Source organism: Gracilinanus agilis, chromosome 5 (genome assembly GCF_016433145.1).
Source record: "Gracilinanus agilis isolate LMUSP501 chromosome 5, AgileGrace, whole genome shotgun sequence".
Taxonomy (NCBI): domain Eukaryota; kingdom Metazoa; phylum Chordata; class Mammalia; order Didelphimorphia; family Didelphidae; genus Gracilinanus; species Gracilinanus agilis.
The window spans coordinates 39,567,530-39,586,983 of record NC_058134.1 but is presented as its reverse complement, the minus strand read 5'-3'; the positions used below and the strand labels follow the sequence as shown (position 1 = coordinate 39,586,983).

Below are 19,454 nucleotides of genomic sequence, written 5' to 3'. Positions count from 1 at the left end.
GTAAGTGTGCTCTACCCAATATGGAAGATAAAAGAAACAACAAAATGGCTGGTGAACGTGCTCTACCTAATATGGAAATGAAAAGAGACAAGGGATGGACCAATGAGCATGGTCTTTGAGTGATTCTTTGCAGAATGACCATCCTGAATTTTCAAACATATGCACAGAAGATAAATAAAAGAAGAGCATTTAGAAAAGGAAAAATACAGCAGGGTGATGTGTTCCTTTAAGAAAAAATCTTAAAGCTCTGAATGAGCTGATACTGTTGAAGAATAATTTGTTTTTGTTCAGTTTCAGTCATGTCTGACTCTTCATGAATCCATTTGGTGTTTTCTTGGCAAAGATCCTGGAATGGTTTGCCATTTCCTTCTCTACAGGGAATAATAAAAGGATAATTATTTAAAAAGTTTTCAAAGCAACACTGGAGAAAATAAGAGGATGAGAAAAAGATAGAACCACTGTTTGGGGGTGGAGAGAAGAGAGCCGAAGGAGAGAGATAGAGGACAAAACTACTTTGATTTTCCTATATCCTCTATCAAGAGGATTCTTTGCATTGCAATGAAAATGAAAACAACAAAAATGATATATGGATTCAACACCTAAGATAAGTAAAGGGCTAAAAAAAGATCACTCTTGATGAATTTGAGATGCTATATTCCAGGCTAGTTATAGAACTGACTGATCATACAGAGATATCTGAAAAACAATGATAAACATCCTGAGTAGGGTGACCAGAATGGTGAAGTCAACAAGCCAAGAAGCATTCACGAATCACCAGGTACTGAGCTAAGGAGTGGGGATACAAAGAAAGACCAAAACCAAAAACATTCCCTATTCTCAAGGAGTTCACACTCTTACATGGGTCAGTAGAAGGAATTGGAGATATTTAGCCTAGAAAAAAGAACTACATTGGGGAAATATAGTAGTTGCCTTAAGTATATATACATATGTGTATGTATACTCCAGCTAGGATTCTAGGTGGAGTAGAGAAAATCTGAATTCACATTCCATCTCCAACTTGTACTAGCTTTGTGACCCTAGATGATCAGCATAAACTCTATTAGCCTCAGTATCTTCATCTCTAAAATGGGCATAATAATTACACCTATTTCACAGTGTTGTTATGAGGATCAAGTGAGGCAACATATTTAAAACTCTTTGTAAACTTTAAAGCATATAAATGCTAACTATTATTATTAGGAATAGGCATTAAACCTATTCTTGGTCCCAGAGAAGACAACTAGGAGCCACAGGAAGAAATGTAGGTTTCATATGGATAAAGGAAAATCTTCCTAACAATTAGAATGGCTGAAAAGTGGAATTCTCTTTTGGGAGATAGTGGATACCTGTTAGTAGAGGACTTCAAGAGAAGGCTAGACTTTGTTTGTGTAAGACATTCCAAGGGTGATTCTTAAGTGGATACAGGTTAGATTAAATGTGGTGGCTTGGCTGTGATGAGGAAAAAATCTGAAAGACTGGGTTACAGGTAAGAAAAATCAATTTATTGATTAGGCTAGCAACAACCAATAAATTAAGGTTCATGATCTCTCTCAGTCATCAAAGAAAATTCATCCAGAGTCTTGAATCATTTAAATACAATTTTGTAAGCTCATTATTCAGCCCTCCCATAGACAACCCAAGATACCTCTAATTGATGAATACCTAATGAAGAGATGGACTAATATTTTCTAGTCCCTCCTTTATCCCCTCATGATAGTGTGTGTGATAAATGTGAGGACTGGGGGGGAAGAGTCATAAGCCCGACCAGAGGATTTCAGTATCCTTGCTGATCTAGATAGAGAAATCAAGTTAAATCCGGATAAGTTTGACTTCTATTTTTCATTCTAATGGAAGAAAGCAAGGCCATGGCCATGTCCCATCCTCCCCACCTCCTTGGACTTATTTGACCAAAACATGTTCTGTTTTCTAGACAAGATGAAATTTACATTCTCAATCTTAATTTTTCACAATTCTAGAAGCTGATCTAGACAAAGAATGTGAGGGTTTTCCTATGATTGCCAGGATAAAGGAGGAAGGCAAAGGCTTTAAAACATAATGTAATGTTACAGAATAATATTGGAAATCAAAATGATGCAGTATCAAGAAATAAATCTTCTCATAAGGTACCTTTGAACTCAAGTTTTCTATATAACTGCCACTCCATTAATTGCCATATTCACAAAAACCAACACAAATTATAATGAGTATACAAAAAATCATTCTATATCATAATATTTCTGAATTCATTTTCATGTCAAACCTTTAAGAGAAGCTTCACATTCAAAATATCATTCATTATCATGGAGTCATATTTGAATGGAACATTTTAGTGCTTGAGTTACAAGACAAAAAATTTTTCTAACTCTTCTAATTAGGCTCCACTGTTTGCACAGTTATATTAAATTGTCTTTAGTTTTCTGGGATACTTCTATGTTTAATGTGCAATTTTTTAAGATGTCAAGTGTCATTTTTATTGCTTTTAATGCATTTTAATTAAATATATACAATTCTGAGAAGACTAAATTATTTTTCTGCTTAGTCCAAACTCAGCGGGGCAAATAAAGCAATGAAATATAGTGGTGAGGAGTCAACTAGAAGTTAGAAGATCCAAGTTCTAGTCCCAGCTTTGCTGCTTACCAGGTGTTTGACTTTGGGCAAGACATTTGTTTTGGGTGAACCTTGATCTCTGTATAAGCAAAATAGTTCTAATAATGCCTCCCTGCCTCTTAGTTAGGGCTATTTTGATGAGGAGATAAGAATGTGTGTTTTATTTTGTTTTATAGTGATTTGTGTTTGTTTCCTTTCTGCCTAGGGACTATCAGCTCAGTGAGGACAGGGATAGGACCTTCTCTAAACTAAACCTTCTTTCAGCACCATGGACAGTGTCTTTTGTATACTTAATGTTATTGAACTGAATGTATGTGCAAGTGCTTTGGGAACTATAAAAGGCTAAGCAAATGTAAAGGATTATTAGACAAGTATGCCTTTTGGTATTTTTTTCACTTAAATATAATAGACATTTATTTGGAAGCCCATCCTTATACACTGACTTCAAATGAAACTTGCCAGCTGAACGTCTGCTTCTTCTTGTCTCTACACAGCTTTGAGGAGTTGGAGGATTTTCTCATCTCTGGGTTTTTAGCACACACCAGGACTCACAGTCTTGCTTGGTATCAAATTGATTTGGGTTGCCACCACAGCCGCCAAACCAGAACTTCTGGCAGGTGTGCTGATCCCGATCATAGTACCACTTTAAGACATAGTCCTGGCATACCCCAGCATCCTTAGCCATGGAACAAGGATCTGACGAGAAACAAAACAAACAAATAAATAAATAAACCAAAAGTTGACAGAGCTGGGAAAATCTCTGTGGATAAGCACACATCAGCTGACTGTCCTAGTTACTCTTATCTTCTTCTCTATCTAATCCAAGACTTATCCAGCACTTAAATAATTTCAGGGAAGTTCAAATCTAATTCTTTGTTGATATAGCAAGTCTCTCTCCTAGGAGGCTGGTCTTCAGTTAGAACCAAATGAAACTCCTATGGCATAAAAGTTGGCATTGGATCTCTGGGCAATGTCTTTCAGTCTCTGTAAAGTCACAACAAAGTAAGTCTTTTGCTACTCCAGCTTTTAAATATAATGTATTGTCTCTGCTGGGCATCTTTGCCATCTAGGATCTGCATTTGATAGTCTCACAAACTTGTTGGGGTTCTTGAGAAGTTAAGTGACTCACCTAAGGTCACACAGACAATAAATATGTGTCAGAGGCAGGACTTAAACCAGGTCTTTTCTTTAGATGTTATTTATATGCAGGTTCACTTACATATATGGTTTATTTTATAGAGAGATATATGCATACACAGAAATATCTTACATATACATGTGTATATATATATACCATATAATATAGAATATATGTGTGTATTATATGTATAAATATATGAAGTCTTCCTATACCTTAATACGCTAGACACTTCATACATATAAAGTCATATATACATGACTTATGTGTGTTACATGCATACATGTATGCATATGGGGGGGCACAAGGTGATGCAGTGTATAAACTGCCCAGGCTGGAGTCGAGAAGATTCATCTTCCTAAGATCAATCTGGTCTCAGAAACTTACTGGCTATGTGACCCTAGACAAGTCACTTAACCTTGTTTGCCTCAGTTCCTTCATCTCTAAAATGATCTGTATGATATAGGGAAAAGGAGGAAGGATGGATGGGAGAAAGGAAGGGAAATAGGAAGGGAAAGAAATAGGAAGGAAGGTAGGTAGGGAAAAGAAAGTAGTTGGTCCTACCAGCCCCCATTGGGAAATTAACCCAAGCCTTTCAGGGCTCAAATAAAGATCAGGAAACAACTTAAGTGTATAGAATAGCTAGGTTTATTTAGATAGGAAAAGTTAGGAAAAGGAAGGTCTAGGGAACATAGGAGGTAGAGATCCAGAAATCTAGGCTTTTCCTCCAAAATGGCACTTCCCCAAAAAAGGCAGCAAAAGCCCCAGCGTCTCTCTCTTATACTTTCTCAGACATCTCCCACAGAGGAAGTGGGAGGTGTCTGAGGAAGTTGTGGTAGGGAGTCCTGAGAGCTGTAGTATCCCAGGAGTTAGAAAATTTTAAACTGTACATCTATTAAAGGAGATGGCAAACCACTCCAGTATCTTTGCCAAGAAAATCCCAAATGGGGTTACAAAGAGTTAGACACAACTTAGTTAGACTGAAGACCAATATACATACACACATACACACACGCACACACACACACACACATATATATATATATATATATGTATGTATGTATGTATGTATGCATATGTATATCCAGCATATTGGAGAGGACCTCTGTGGGGGATTCACAGTAAGACCCAGACCAACACTGTCATATAAAATCCTGTTGGCTTTTGAGCTCATCACATCCAGGGCCCTTCCTGCCTATACTATTCTTCCTTTCTACCTACTCTATGATCCTGTGACTATGGCTTCTTTCCAGTTCCTCCCACAAAACAATACATCTCCTGACTCCAGGTATTTTCTCTGATTGTCCTCCATCATCTCTGCTTTCTGCCCTCCCTGACTTCTTCTAGGGCTCATCTAAAGCCCTACCTTGTGCAAGATGCCTTTCCTCATTCTCCTTTGTAGCTAGTACCTTCCCTTTGAGATGATCTCCAAGTTATCATATAAATAAATGTTGTTGTCTCCCCCATTAGGTTGTGAACTGTGAAGAGCCCTAACTTTTGCTCTTTTTGGTATCCCCAACACTTTGGTATCCGCCAATAGGGCCTGGCATACAACAGGAACTCAATAAATGCTTGCTAATTTGACCAATGAATTGCACAGGATGAGAGGGTATGGGCAGATTGCAATAATTTAAAGAGGTGAAGGGAGTGTTCACTACAAGGAGACTAATGAGTCCCTTGAAGTACTGAAAAATACATACCTCTTAATTCAAGTGCCTTCCCTCTGCTGATTATTCCCAATATTATAGTCTATAGCTCATCTGTATACAGTTGCCAGACTGGAAGCTTCTTGAGGACAAAGACTGCTTTTTTGCCTTTCTTTGGATCCCCAGAGCCTGGCACATGACAAATACTTAACTTGATTGATTGACTGATTGAGTCTAGCTGGACTCTTCTCATATTAGAGATATGAATTCCATTGTGCTTATCTTCTAGCATAATATTTAAAATGTTATTATAAACCCTGAGCATATGTGATCCCAACCACTGCTTGAAGTATCAAATCCAGCTCTGTCTCTGACAAATACATGTGTAACCTGGAGAAAGACATTTCTCTTCTTTTGAGGTCAATTTCTTCATTTGTAAAATGGGGTTGGGGGATGTCGCTGGATATCCTCCAATGAAGATATCTTTCATCCCTAAATCCCATAATCCCCTACATTCCAGACTTTCTTCCATTCTCACCACCCATCTTCTAAATCCAAAGGGCACAAAATGGCCAAAAATGACTTTCCTAAGGAAGACAGGAATCTGGCACTTCCCTGTTGGCTCCTGTTTGCCTGGGGGGAAAACATACCAATTCCTCAGTTTGACCCCATCAGGCCTCCTTATCCTGGATTATTTCAGATAAAATACTCTACCCTCCAGTCAATCAGAGTTCCTTTCTATTCCCCAAATTCATCATTCCATACACTTCTCTGCCTTTACAAGGGCCATCTTCTATGCCTGGATTCACCTCCAGTCTTAGATCCCTGGGTGGCAGCTAGGTGACTCAGTGGATTGAGAACCTGGCTTAGAGATGGGAAGTCCTGTGATCAAATCTGGTCTCAGATACCTCCTAGCTGTGTGATCCTGGGACCTAAGTCACTTAACTCCCATTGCCTAGCCCAATAGCATGCTTCTGCCTTGGAACCAATATACTGATTCCAAGATGGAAGGTAAGAGTTTTGTTTTGTTTTGTTTTTTAATTAAAAAAAGAAAGAAAAAAGTCTAAGATTCCTTCAGAGCTTAACTATGGCACCATCTCAATAAGAAATATTTCTCTTTTTTTAATTTATTTTTTCATAAAACCAGTTCTTTGTCAGAAACCTTTCTCAACTAACATCCCCTCTACCCCCAGGATCAGGGCTTTCTCCCTCCTTAAGCTATTTTCCTTTTTGTCTTTTAATACAGTGCCTTGAACATGGTAAGGGCTTAATATATATTTGTGGAATTGAAGTTAATCAAATGCTGAAATAAGCATTTACGTATTTTCCCAAAACACATTCATTATCTATATACATGGATGTGGTGCTCCTGGGGGGGGGGGGGATTGGAATGATAAATGTGAATTGTACCAGTGTTGTGCTAAATGCTACTTGTCGATAGAATCATTTTTATGTGGAAACGTTGAAAAAGTACAACCTCATATCAGTAAGAACTAAAGTAGCTGGGGTGGGAGGTTAGTTTGCTTAGTTTGGGGTTTTGTTTTGTTTTACCAAAGACAGTGTTTTCATCTCCAGTTTCTTCCGTCTTTTGTGGGGCTTCCATGACCTTTTCTTCATGTCTATGATGATACTCGATGGCTTCTTGACCAGTTTTGGTGATTTCAGAAGTTCTTCCCCTCATCCTTGGAGAAGAGCCCTTCATCTTGAGTAACTTCTGATTTCTGGGGTCCGATTCATTGAACCTGAACCTGATAAAGTTCAGCCTGTAGAAAAAATCTTGGTTTAAGTGTGAGTCTTATATAAGGTGGTCTTATATATTGATACCCAATTTTTTTGGCCATAAACAAAGGCAGACTTGTAGTTTATTTTGTACTTTTTAAAAATAAATACACTTTACATTAAAGAAAAAGACCTCTGATCTGTAATTTCCACACAGGAGAAAGGGAAGAAAAAAGATTTTTAAAAACTGAATCACAAGAAAAATAGAGGGAGTGAACTTATATCACAAAGTTCCCTCATCTCCACAAAACCAGTATCCGCAATGACCAGAATTCCAGGACTTGCTCCTGTCTTCCATTCCATGAGGGTGGGTGAATGAATGTATGTATATACATGGCTTCCATATTGAAGACAAACTCTTCCACATTCAAGTCAATCCAACATTTATTAAGCACTTCCTGTGTGCCAAACCCTATACTAGCCTCTCTAGGGCAGGGGTTCTTAACCTGGAGTCTATAGACCAGTCTGAAGATAGATTTTCAAGAGGTTTGTGAACTTTGGTAAGAAAAAAAATTACATCATTACTTTCCCTAATTCGTAACCAAAATTTAGTATTTCTTTCAATGATTTAAATCATTATTCTAAGAAGTGGTTCATTGGCTTCACCAGTCTGCCAAGGGTAATGGGTAGGGCGTGACACAAAAAAGTTAAGAACCTTTGCTCTAAGAACACAAAAATCAGAAATGCAATAATTCCTGCCTTCAAGGCACTTACATTCCATGGGGGATGTAAGATATCTACAAACATATAATAAAGTATAATACAAGGAAATCTGAGAGAATGCTTCCAACGGGAGGTGGAACTCAAGCTGAGTATTGAAGGAAAATGAGGCTTTGGGGAGTCAGAAATGAGCCAGGAGGAGACAGCTTGTGTGAATGCACAAAGATGGCAAGTCTAATGCTGCGGTGGAACACATGAAAGTGAGAATAAGCCTGGAGAGGTAGGCTGGAATCAAGACTGAAAAAAGATTTAAGATGCCAAAGTGAGGAGTCAATTAAGATTTTATCCTGGAGGCAAGCAGGTAACCTCTGAAGTTTTTTGAGAAGGGGATACCCTGGTGGTTTGGGAGATGAGCTAGGAACAGAGGTGACAGATGTCTTAAAGCTGAAAGGCACAGGATTTGGGAGCACTTCATCAGAGGTTGGGCTTCCACAGACAAGACAAGCCCCAGGCAGAGTCCTACCTCTGAGTCAAGGCTGCCTGTCTCCGGGTGTCTCCTCGATGCAGTCCCTCACAATCCTCTACAAGTGTAGGAGGTGGGTATAGATTTGTTTCCCCTGCAGAAAAAGGAAAAGGAAGAAATATCTTTTATCTCTTTCTAATTCTATTCCTCTCATTTTTTTAGTTAGCATGAAGACTTTTTAAAAGCAATTCATCTTAAGAGCTGATGGGAATCCATTCTTTCCCAGGCCACTAAAGGACAAAGATGTTCATGAGCTTAGAGATTAGAGTCTCATCATAAACCTGGGATGTATGACTGTTCAAGTCAGACACAAGTATCCTTGAAGCAAGGAGGGTTGGGTGTGCCCTAAGGTAGAAGGGCTCAGAGTGTGCCTGCAAAGATGAGGTCACCCAATGGGAAAGAGGGAGCCTTCCTCCCTTGGAGGAGCTAACTGGCCTAGGTTAGGTGCTGGCTAAGTGGGCTGTCCATTCACATTGAGTGGAGGGAAGAAGAGAATGGAAGTTGGGGTATACTAAGATATTACCTAATTAACTCTCCCCAAATAACTTTCTTTCTCTCCTACATCCTACCCTCTTCTCAATTTCCCTGCCAAGACACCATCCAGACTCCCAATTTAAAAATCGTCTTTAACTGCTCTCTGGCACTCACTCCACTAGCCAATCACTCAAGAAGTCTTATTTTTCCCACCTTCCCAATATCTCCCCTTTATGTCTCCTTCTCTCCACCAACACAGCCAGGCTTTTATTATCTCAGATCTCGACTATTGCAATAGCCTGTGTGCTAGTCTCTTTGTCTCAAGACACTCTCCATCCTCGGTCCTTGGTTTCCCTAATCTCTTTCAGCATGCAATGGGAGGCAGCATAGGATTTGTTGCAGAGAATTTACCTTAAAGTAAGGAAGACCTAGGACAACTAAGTAGCATCATAATGCAGAGATAACCAAGTCTGGATTCAGGAAGACCTAAGTTCAAATGTGACCTGAGACACTTACTAGCTGTGTGACCCTGGTCAAGTCACTTAATCCTGTCTTCCTCAGTTTCCTTATCTGTAAAATAAGCTTGAAAAGGAAATGGCAAACCACTGCAGCCCCAAAAGAAGTCATGAAGAGTGAGACTCAGACAACCAAAAAACAACAAAGGAAGAAGTGTGCTTGGGTCCTGCCTGTGTGACCTTGGGGACATAAAAAAATTTCCCAGTATCCCAGGCAGCTCTCTAATACTAGAAGTTAGAGCCAGTAAAATATGTTGTTGTAACTGGGACTCTTCAACCCAACCTCAACTGACAAAAGGAATCTCTCCTTTTATTCAAGTGTCATAATGCAAACAGCCAGGGTTGCATTATCTCCACAAAGCAAACAGACAATTCCTGGGATGTCAAAACCATCAAAAGAGTTTTCTAGGAGCTGTCCATCAGTGACGTTCTCCCTGCCCCTCCAAAGGGGGACAAAACAGGAATGGGCTAATGGCTGCTGGTAGTCTATAGCCCTCCCAGAATACCTCTTCCAGCCTCTGCTCCCCTCCCATCCCAGCTGCTCACTTTTCAGAAGGTTGAGGAAGGCACGGATGAACCCCTGGCCATAATCCATTCCATAATGGGAAATCTCAGCCAGGTGCAGTACATGCTGCTGAGGTGGGAAGCTGGCCAGCTTGGACAACTCTTCCATGTTGACTTCTTTGCCTAAGCCAACCACAAAAAAGATGAAGCCTTCACACTTGGCTTCCAGGGAGATCCTGCTCAGCTTCTCCCTGTCCAAGGGACTTGTGTCACTTCCCAGGATCACAAACACAACCCGGTTCTTCCTCTGGAGGGGAGCTGTCAGAAAGATATTCTCAAGGGTCCACTCTAGGGCATGACCCAGGTAAGGGGGCCCTTGGAGTGGGTGGACAGTCTCCTGTATGTGTCTCAGCATCTGCTCTGGGTGACTGTACATGAGGAGGTCAAACTCCTTTTTGACCGGGAGCCTGCCTTCATAAGGGGAAAAGCCTGGGACCGCCTGCTGTACCAGGGCAACCCTGGCCCCAGCAGAGGAGGTCTCGGGATGTGAAGCAATGACAAAGTGATTCAGCATGGAGACCATCATGCTTTTAGCTGCATTGAACACATCGCCTGTGACCCCGGGAGAGCCGTCCAACACATAGGCTATGTCCATGTCCACCAGGATGGGCTGAGGGCTGGTCACTTCACATTTCTCATCTGCTTTGCACTGATCTAGGGGGAAGCACAAAACCAGAATGAGAGCAAACTCCTGGGAGGCCTAAGGTAGAACTAAAACCTTTTATAGGATCATAGATTTGGAACCCAAAGGAACCTTTAGCAGCCATCTGGACCAACCACCCAGAGAAACTAAGAGACGATCTAAGTTGCAAGATTCGAACCCAAGTCCTTTGACTCCAAAGTCCAGCACTCTTGGAGGAGATAGTTTCCTCTGGCAGTTTCCCTTTTTTGTCAGGGAGGCCAGAGGATGCCCTGTTTCAGTGGTCAGGTTTGGAGACCTCTGAGTTCCTGTCATTTGTAAACAATGATTTTAGGGTAGAGTGAGCCAGGAAGTGTTGGCAGTAATAAAGCACTAACTTGTTTAAGGCATGCTCATCCCTTACCTCATGGGGCAGCAAGGTGGTTCAGTGGACAGAGAGCCAGACCTAGAGTCAGGAGATCCTGGGTTCAACTCTGACTTCAGATACTTCCTAGCTGGGTAATCCTGGGAAAGTCCCTTAGCCGCCATTGCCTAGCTCTTATCACTTCTGCCTTGGAACCAATACACAGTATTAACTCTAAGATGGAGGGTAAGGTTTAAGAAAAGAGTCCACAGAGGATACTGGTCAAATTTACAGAGGAAAATGGCTTGCCCAAGATCACACAGGATCTGAGACTAGGACCTTGGCCAGAACTCTTTAGATTTCAAATTCAGTACTTTTTTATCACATCATTTTACCTCTAAGCTCCTGTTCCCCACCAGTTCTGTGACCCTGGACATATAAACATTTGGGATCTCAGTTTCTTCATTTGAAAAATAAAAGGGTTGGAGGCAAAGATTCTTGTCTTTTTGTATGTTTCAGACCCCTTTGGCACTTTGCTAAAACCTATGAGCCTCTTCCTAGGAAAAAACATTTCCTAATGTTTTTAGTACATAAAACTGAAATTCCTTTTATTAGGTTACAAAGGAAATGACTTCTATTGAAATAGTCATCAAAATATTGTTATTGATTTAATACTAATTATATTTTATTAAAATAACTGTCTACTACCAATAGAGTCTGCTTTAATTGTATTTTCTTATCCATGAGTGTCTCACTACATCCTAATCCTGGTACCTGAAATTACTCTATTGGGCTAGAATAACATGCAGAAGAGAAGGAACCTAAGGTAAAGTAACTAAGGATTGTTAAGAGCCAGTGTTTACTTGTTGTTTTAAGATTCAGAGAACACTTGACAAATATTATCTCATTTGATCCTTACAAAAACCTTGAGAGGTAGGTGCTGTTATTATCCTCATTTTATAGATGAGGAAACTGAGGCAGGCAAGAGTTTAGGTAACTTCCCAAGGTCTCCCATAAGTTTCTGAAGTCAAATTTGAACTCAGGTCCTCCTGACCCCAGGTCAGATGCTCAATTTCCTAGACCATCTTTTATTATTGTTCAGTCATTTCAGACCTATCTGATTCTTAGTGACCACTTTTGGAGTTTTCTTGGCAAAGACACTGAAGTAGTTTGCTATTTCCTTCATCAGCTCATTTTACAGATGAGGAAACTGAGGCAAACAAGGTTTAGTCACTTGCCCAAGGGTCACGCAGCTGGTATCTGAAGTCAGAATGGCTACTAAAACTACTCAGATGCCTTTAAAAACAAGTCGACAGGCTGTAGCTTAGGAAGCCCTAGATTACATGATCTCTTTGATCTCCTTTTGCTCTAAATCTATGATCCTATAAATGAGTTTTATAGTTTAAATCCTCTAGGGCTGAAAGAAAGAAGAGATAATACATCAGCTCTGCTGTCTTACCATAGCAAAAAATGCAGTAGGCTACATGCTCCACCGCCTCAGCATCCTTATTTTCCCAAACAAACATCTTGGACTTCCTGGTGTCATCAATCTAATGTGAAACAGACATGAAAGATCCTCATTGGCATCATTAATTTCAAGACCATTCTCAAGATATTTCTCAATCTATCCCCTCCTGTACACTCAGATGACCTGCCCATAGTCTACAGTTATTTAAATAAATATTTATAATAAATTTTAATCATTGAATTTCATTGAAGAATAGCTCTCATTTCTATAGCCCTGAAAAGTTAACAAAGTAATCTCTAATATAGTGGGTAGAGTGTTGAATTTGGGATTAGAAGGATCTACTAGTTCCATGTCATGATGAGGCAATAGAATGGAACTTATAGAGCCACTACCCATTAAGTTAATATAACATACTGTGAAAGGAATAAAAAAGAAACATCATGTATTTCCCTGACTCTTAAGGAACTTACAATCACTTTACAACACTTTGCAAAAAAAGCTTTTCTGCAATGTGACTTTCTCCTTGACTTTTTACCTCTACTGTTATGGACTGCGACTCTTCCATGCCTTTTCATCTTGTGACATTCTTATCCATATCTGCCCACCAAAGTTCTCTAATACACTACCACTGTTTATCTTCATTTATTTCTTGATATAAAACAGTATTTTTCAATATGGTTCACATATCTTATTCTTTCAGCATCTCAGGGGGCCATGTACTGAAGCTTCCATTCTCCCCACTGGGGCCAGTCCTTCTTTTCCAGTTATATACGCCTCCATAATGCCTTTGATCTTAGGTGTTTTTCACCTAACAATATTGGTAACATGCTGCTGTCTCTTTATGTTCATCTTGTATTTTCCCACTGTCCTTTGGGTTATGTATCATTCTGATTCTCCTGTGTGTCTGATCATCTGGACTTCGTGGCCAAGATGTCAAAGAGAAAAACATTTCCCCAGATGTAATCCAGCCCAACTTCCTCCTCTTAGTGAACTCTTTGAAAAGCTCATTTTCATCTGTAATGCCTGCCCAAGATATTTCTATGGACCAATTCAAAGTGCTACTTGTCCTGTTGCATCACATAGCATGGGCAATCTGCATTTTTCATCCACTTTTAAACTGACCTTTCCCACACTGCTATAAAGATTTCACCAAAGAGGCTCTGTAGCATTTGGGAAATAGTGTAATTAGTACAACACTCTCTTAACAGCACTGAGAGAATGTCATCAACAGTCATCAAGAAGTGAATCCTTTTTTAAATTATTATTAATAAACCTTACCTTTTATCTTACAATCCATACTAAGTGTCAGCTCCAAGGCTAAATAGAAGTAAGGATCAGGCAATTGTGGTTAAGTGGCTTGCCCAGAGTCACACAGTGAGGAAATGTCTAAGATCATATTTGAATACAGGATCTCTCATCTCCAGACCTGACTCTCTATCCACTGAGATACCTTTCTGCCCTAAAGCGAACCCTTCTTTTCCATGAGTTCTGTACGGGAGAATCAGTAGCCATGTCATTGGTAAACATGTCACTTAATTTACTTAAGGTCTTGATGTTTTTTGCTTGCTGTCCATACTAACCTGTCACTGAACAAAACTATCTCAATCAATCAAAAAGGAATAGATTGTGAGTTTCCTGGAAGACAAGGGCTGCCTTTTGCCCTTCTTTGTATCATCAGCTTAGCACAGTGCCTGGTACATAGTAGGCATCTAATAAATGCTTTGGGGCTGATTGGCAAGCCTTTATTAAGCATCTACCTAATGTTAAGCCAGGCACTAGGATTATGAATATCAATAATGAAAAAAAATCCCTTCTCTCAAGAAGCTTATACACTAATGAGGAAATAGCAATAGCAAGTATATAGGTAAGTATATTCAGAATAAACATAAAGGGAATAAATACAAATAAAAATGAAGTAGTTAGATATAAGGCAGTTAAGGAAGGAGGGCACTAGAGTTTGGAGGGCTCAGGAAGAGCTTCATATGAGGAAGATTGTCCTTGATCTATGTCTTCATGGAAGAGGGAACTTCTAAAAATCAGAGTGGATGAGAGAACATTCCAGGCATGGGGAAGGGTAAGTACAAAGGCATGAAGACAGCAGATGGAGGAGGTTGAATGAAGAGAAGAAAGTTTGACTGGATTATAGAGTAAAAGAAAAGGAATAAGGTGCAAAATAGATTGGGACCAGGACAAGAAGGGCATTAAAAGATAAACAGAGGAGTTTCTATTGTGTCTTAGAGGCATTAGGAGGCCATTGAAGGTTATTAGGAAGGTGGAAAGTCCACAAACATAAATTAAGCTCTAGCTATTTTCCAGGCTCTATTCTTAATTCTGGTAATATGAAGAAAGTTTGAAAACAGGATCTCTGACCTCAAGGATTCACATTTTGATCAGAATAACAACTTGCAAAGGACCATGGACAGTACATAAAAGATTGGTTATTGTCCTCCATACTCAAAGAGGACCCAAATTACATCATGGAGGACAGTCTTGACTAGGGCATAAAACTGGACTTTAGTAAAGCAGTTGCACAAGTTGTCAGCCTCATTCTCTCCTCCAGAAGTCAAGTTGCAAGACAAAAGTCAAGGTGACTGGTAAAGGCCCAGGATTCAGTGAGTTATCTTGACTTCTTTCTAACCAAGTTCTAAGCTCTACACAGTGCCCACTTCAGCAGCCTTCATGGACTTGAGAACAAACTGTTTTCATCTGCCCGTTCCACTGAGGGGAGTCTTCACATGCCTAGTGTAGACACCAGTCCTCACAACTCATGCTTGGACTGTTACAATAGCCTTTTGGTTGGCCACCCACACTTACACATTTCCAGTTCACAGGGATTCTTAGGGACTCTGGTTCTCTAATTTTAGGTTTCTTCTATTTATCAAGAACTGGATTCTTCTTGAAGCTTGAGTTCCCACTTGAACTGACTAAACTGACTTTTAAAGGGTCTGTGGGACCAACCCATCATTGTTTATGACCTTCCTTCCTTTCTAGTTCATTCAAGGAACATGTTCACATATTATAAAGGTATTGCCTGGTGTGGTTATATTTCTGTAGGTTGTTCAGTACTTTACTATATGCTATTTTCTGTAATTAGTTCCTAGTCTTTCAGTGACCAATCCTCATATGTATATGTGTATGTGTGTATATATATATATATATGCATATGTATATGCATATATTTGTATGAAATCTCTCTTGTACTCCAAATAGTTGAATGGAATTTTTCCAAAAATAGGAACTACTTAGTTTAATTTTTTTTGGAATCCTGGCATTTAACACAGTGCCTTGCACTTAGTAGTGTTATAAAAATAAATAGGGACTCTTCTTAAACTGCTATGCCCCTAGGGGATATTGGCTTGGGAAGCTGTGCCTTGTATTCCCTTAGGTAGCTGGTGCAGGGGGACCATCAGGTAGATGGGTAACCCTTTTAGGTCCCACCTGGGGTTGGACTGATTATTAATATCAGACTCTATTAGCCTTGGATAACATTTTCATCTGACTGTGTTGCTCCCTCCCCAAGGGTCCTGATGTAATGACCACTCAGGCAGGTACTTAATGAAACTTTATCTATAGATGTTAACAGGGAAAGGAATAATCAGGAATGGATTGGGGATAGGAGACCCTGTCACTAAAAGCTATGATCAATAATCCCTCAGGACTATAGGCTGTTGTTTCAGTAAGCTGGAGTTAGTGGTTTCACACTCCTCTGGTTCAGCGTGGCCACTGCCAAACCAGGGAGAGCAAACTGCTCAGTTGGTACAGATATTGTAATTTCTCTCAGCTTCCCTGTTCTCAGTTTGTGATGTCAGCCTGCACAGCCTTTAGGAAGTATCTACTCTTCACCTCCCTCTGCTTCTTCTCCTTCCCTCCTCCTGGGCCCAGATACCTAAATAGCTAATGATGATCAAATGCCTAAATATCTAGGGAGATACAGAGAGGATCAATGGTCAAAGCTCCCTCCCAGATGACTGTTAGGGTATTTATATCCTCAGGCCAACTGCCTTTGCTCCTGTTCTCACGGCATCCGGGAACATTCCGATGTCTTCCAACTGTCTCCCTTGTCAATCAAGGTGAAACTCAGAGTTTGAATATAACAGTAGTCTCTTAATAAATGATAGTTGAATTGTTAAGAAAATATCACCATTTTTGTTTAAGGTGGAACAAAAACTGCTATGTGAATTGATTCCCTATTTAATAATTGTCTTGATTGACTATGTAAGGATCTAGGTGGACTCAATTGATCAATCAATCATACCATTCCATTTAAAGTAACTAATAAGATGCTTGGTCCTCTGATACTTTTTATCAAGTGAGACTGTCACTGCTGAACCAAACAAGTAAGCAAGATAGAGGCAAAATGTTTCCAGTTATTAGCTGGAATGAAATGCTACTACATCCAAAGTGTATTGACATTGATTGAAGATTTGGTCATGGTCCATGGGGTTGGAATAAAAAAACACCAGGTTGGTCCACAATCAGTCATTCCAGTGCCGAGTCAATCAGAAAGTTTCAGTCAAATCCCTGACAGGGAATCACTTGGAGAGGAAAGAGAGGTGGAAAGAAGTGAGATTCTGCACCACCACCTTTACAAGAAGATGACCTTGTGAATTTTGAAAAGCCAGATTTGGAACTTCCCATTGTAGGAAATATAAGTACAGGTAATGGCGACACCAGGGATATTATAATATAACTAAGTGATTTGTGGGTACACACACTGGGATTTATGAGAGACTGGACCTGGACATGAAGATCAGAACAGTCAAGCTGCTCCTAACTGACAAAGGGACCATTGACCAACTGTCACCCTGGGCCAGAGGCTTTGAGTCCCACAGGCAAGGTAACAGGATATAACTGGTTTTAATAATGAACAACTAAAAGGTGGGATAGGGATGTCTACTCTAAAACCTTAATACCTAATGACAAAACCACAGGGAAAGGGGAGGACTTATTTCTACACTAACTTAGTGAACTAAACTGACAGGGCCCAAGGAGCTGTAAATGGAGTCTCTGAGTGACTGCCTCAGTCTTGACCTGCCAGACTTGAGCAGCACAGCTAGGGTCCTGATGTGGCTTTGGGATTCTCACTGCAATACAATCCACTGATGATCTCTGGATGCCAAGAGCCAAGGTGGTCTCAGGTGCCAAGTAGAGAAGGGTGTGCTCGAGCCTCTGTCCACCAGATAGATCCTAAACTTCTCCTCTTCCCTTGGTACACTGAAGATCTTGACTCTTTGCTAGATGCCACCACCACACAAGATCCCAGGGAAAATCAGGATGCAGGGTCCTTTACTCTGAGTTCTCCCAGGGCTCACCACAGTTTGTGTTAACCCCTAATGGAGTCCCACTCAGAGCACAAGTCCCTTCTTCCTGCTCCTTCATTCCATCCTGGAATTCCCAGCTCCAGCTCTTTCCTGATAAATACACCTTAATACCTAATCAATAACTAATCTAATCTTCTTCACAACACCATCAGTGGCAATTAGAGTATCCCCAGAACAGCAAACATCGGGGGAGTTAAAAGACATAAAAGACAAACCAAACATTCCAAAGAAAAGTAGCTTTAGGACTTTATAAGGATCCCAGAAGAAAGCCACTCAAAACATAAGGAAAACTTGATAAGAATCTCATGAAGAGGAGAAAAAGAACAACCAGAAGCAACCAGAAGCCATGGCATCCCTCTTTGTTACACAAGCTTTCTAAGCTCAAACCCACTTTCCCCTGAAACTTTGCTCATATTTGTGGGAAACTTATGGCCAGAGTATGGAGAGATATTCTACATTCATTATTCTTATGCTACCTAAATCAGTAGCTATTGCTAAAAGCTAATTAGATCTAGACTAATAGGCTAGTTGATATCAATTAATAATCAACAGAGAAAACTCACCAGTTTATCAAAAATAATACTAGATGGGCTTCCGGGTTAAGATGGCGGCAGAGTAAGAAGCAGCTCTAAACCTCTCCTGACCGAAACACACAAAACTCCTCAAGGGGACATAAAAACAAGTCCAGACGAACGGAGGAACCCCACAACAGGGCACAGCGTGGAAGGTACGTGGAATCGAGACATTTCCAAGCTAAAAAGGGCTCTCACTCAAGCGCGAGCTGAGCAACCGCCCCACCCCCACCCCCTCCACACTCACCTATAGCTCTGAACCCAGCTAAAAAGAAATAGAGCAAGTTTGGGGCACCCATCGAGTCATCAGCAGCTCCGGGACCTGTTCCTGAGAGCAGCAAGACTTAGGACCCCATTAAGTCAAGAACGCACGCGAAATCTGAGCGCGCGCGCTCGGGAGCGGACGCTGGGAGCGGAGCGCCGGCTGAGCAGAGGCGTGGGTGCTGGCTGAGCAGAGGCAAACACAACCAGGAACTAAAGCCTAAGTGGGGAACCAGTGCAGACAGGTATACGACTGTGGAAGTAGCGCCCTGAGACTTGTAAAGAAACCTCCTGCAGAGGTTCAAGCAAGGGAATCCACCAGGGGGCTTGACCTTGGAAAAAACTAGAACTCAGACCTCAGGACTGAGCGCGAGGATAAACCTGAGAAGCTGCTGGGCTAATGATGGCTAACCAGTTACAGGAAATTCAGAAGAGAAAGAATAATAACAAAAAAAAGAAGTCTTTAACACTCGACAGCTTCTACACAGAGAAAATCCAGACAACCGAGCAAACAGAGGAGGAGAACAAACAACCATCCAGACCCTCCCCAAATAAGGAAAACTCCTCACAACCTATGGAAGAGTTCAAATCTGAGATTCTGAGGAAAATGGAAGAGATCTGGCAAGAAAATAACAGCTTAAAAGGTAGAATCTTGCAACTGGAAAGCGAGGCTCAGAAACCAAATGAACTGATAAGCAAATTGAACACAAGAAATGACCAGATTGAAAAGGAATACCAGAAGATTATGGCCGAAAACAAGAAGATTATGGCCGAAAACCAAAAGATTATGGCCGATTACCAGAAGATTATGGCCGAAAATCAATCCCTAAAGGCTAGAATTGAGCAAGTAGAAACTAATGATCTCTCAAGACAACAAGAACAAATAAAACAAAGCCAAAAGACTGAAAAAATAGAAGGAAACATGAAATATCTCAATGAGAGA

The 19,454-nt window shown here is 40.4% G+C and overlaps 1 protein-coding gene across 1 annotated transcript in view; it reads right to left on the bottom strand.

Moving 5' to 3' along the window:
- Window positions 1–3,124: 3,124 nt before the first annotated feature.
- LOC123250353 (collagen alpha-4(VI) chain-like) overlaps window positions 3,125–19,454 on the bottom strand; it is a 144,026-nt gene continuing 127,696 nt past the window's right edge. Inside the window, exons 35-39 of the mRNA XM_044679395.1 lie at window positions 12,349–12,439; window positions 9,889–10,560; window positions 8,354–8,447; window positions 6,943–7,154; window positions 3,125–3,303 (exon numbers count right to left, since the gene is read on the bottom strand). Coding sequence (XP_044535330.1) covers window positions 3,125–3,303; window positions 6,943–7,154; window positions 8,354–8,447; window positions 9,889–10,560; window positions 12,349–12,439 — 1,248 coding nt within the window. The remainder of the gene's footprint in view (window positions 3,304–6,942; window positions 7,155–8,353; window positions 8,448–9,888; window positions 10,561–12,348; window positions 12,440–19,454) is intronic.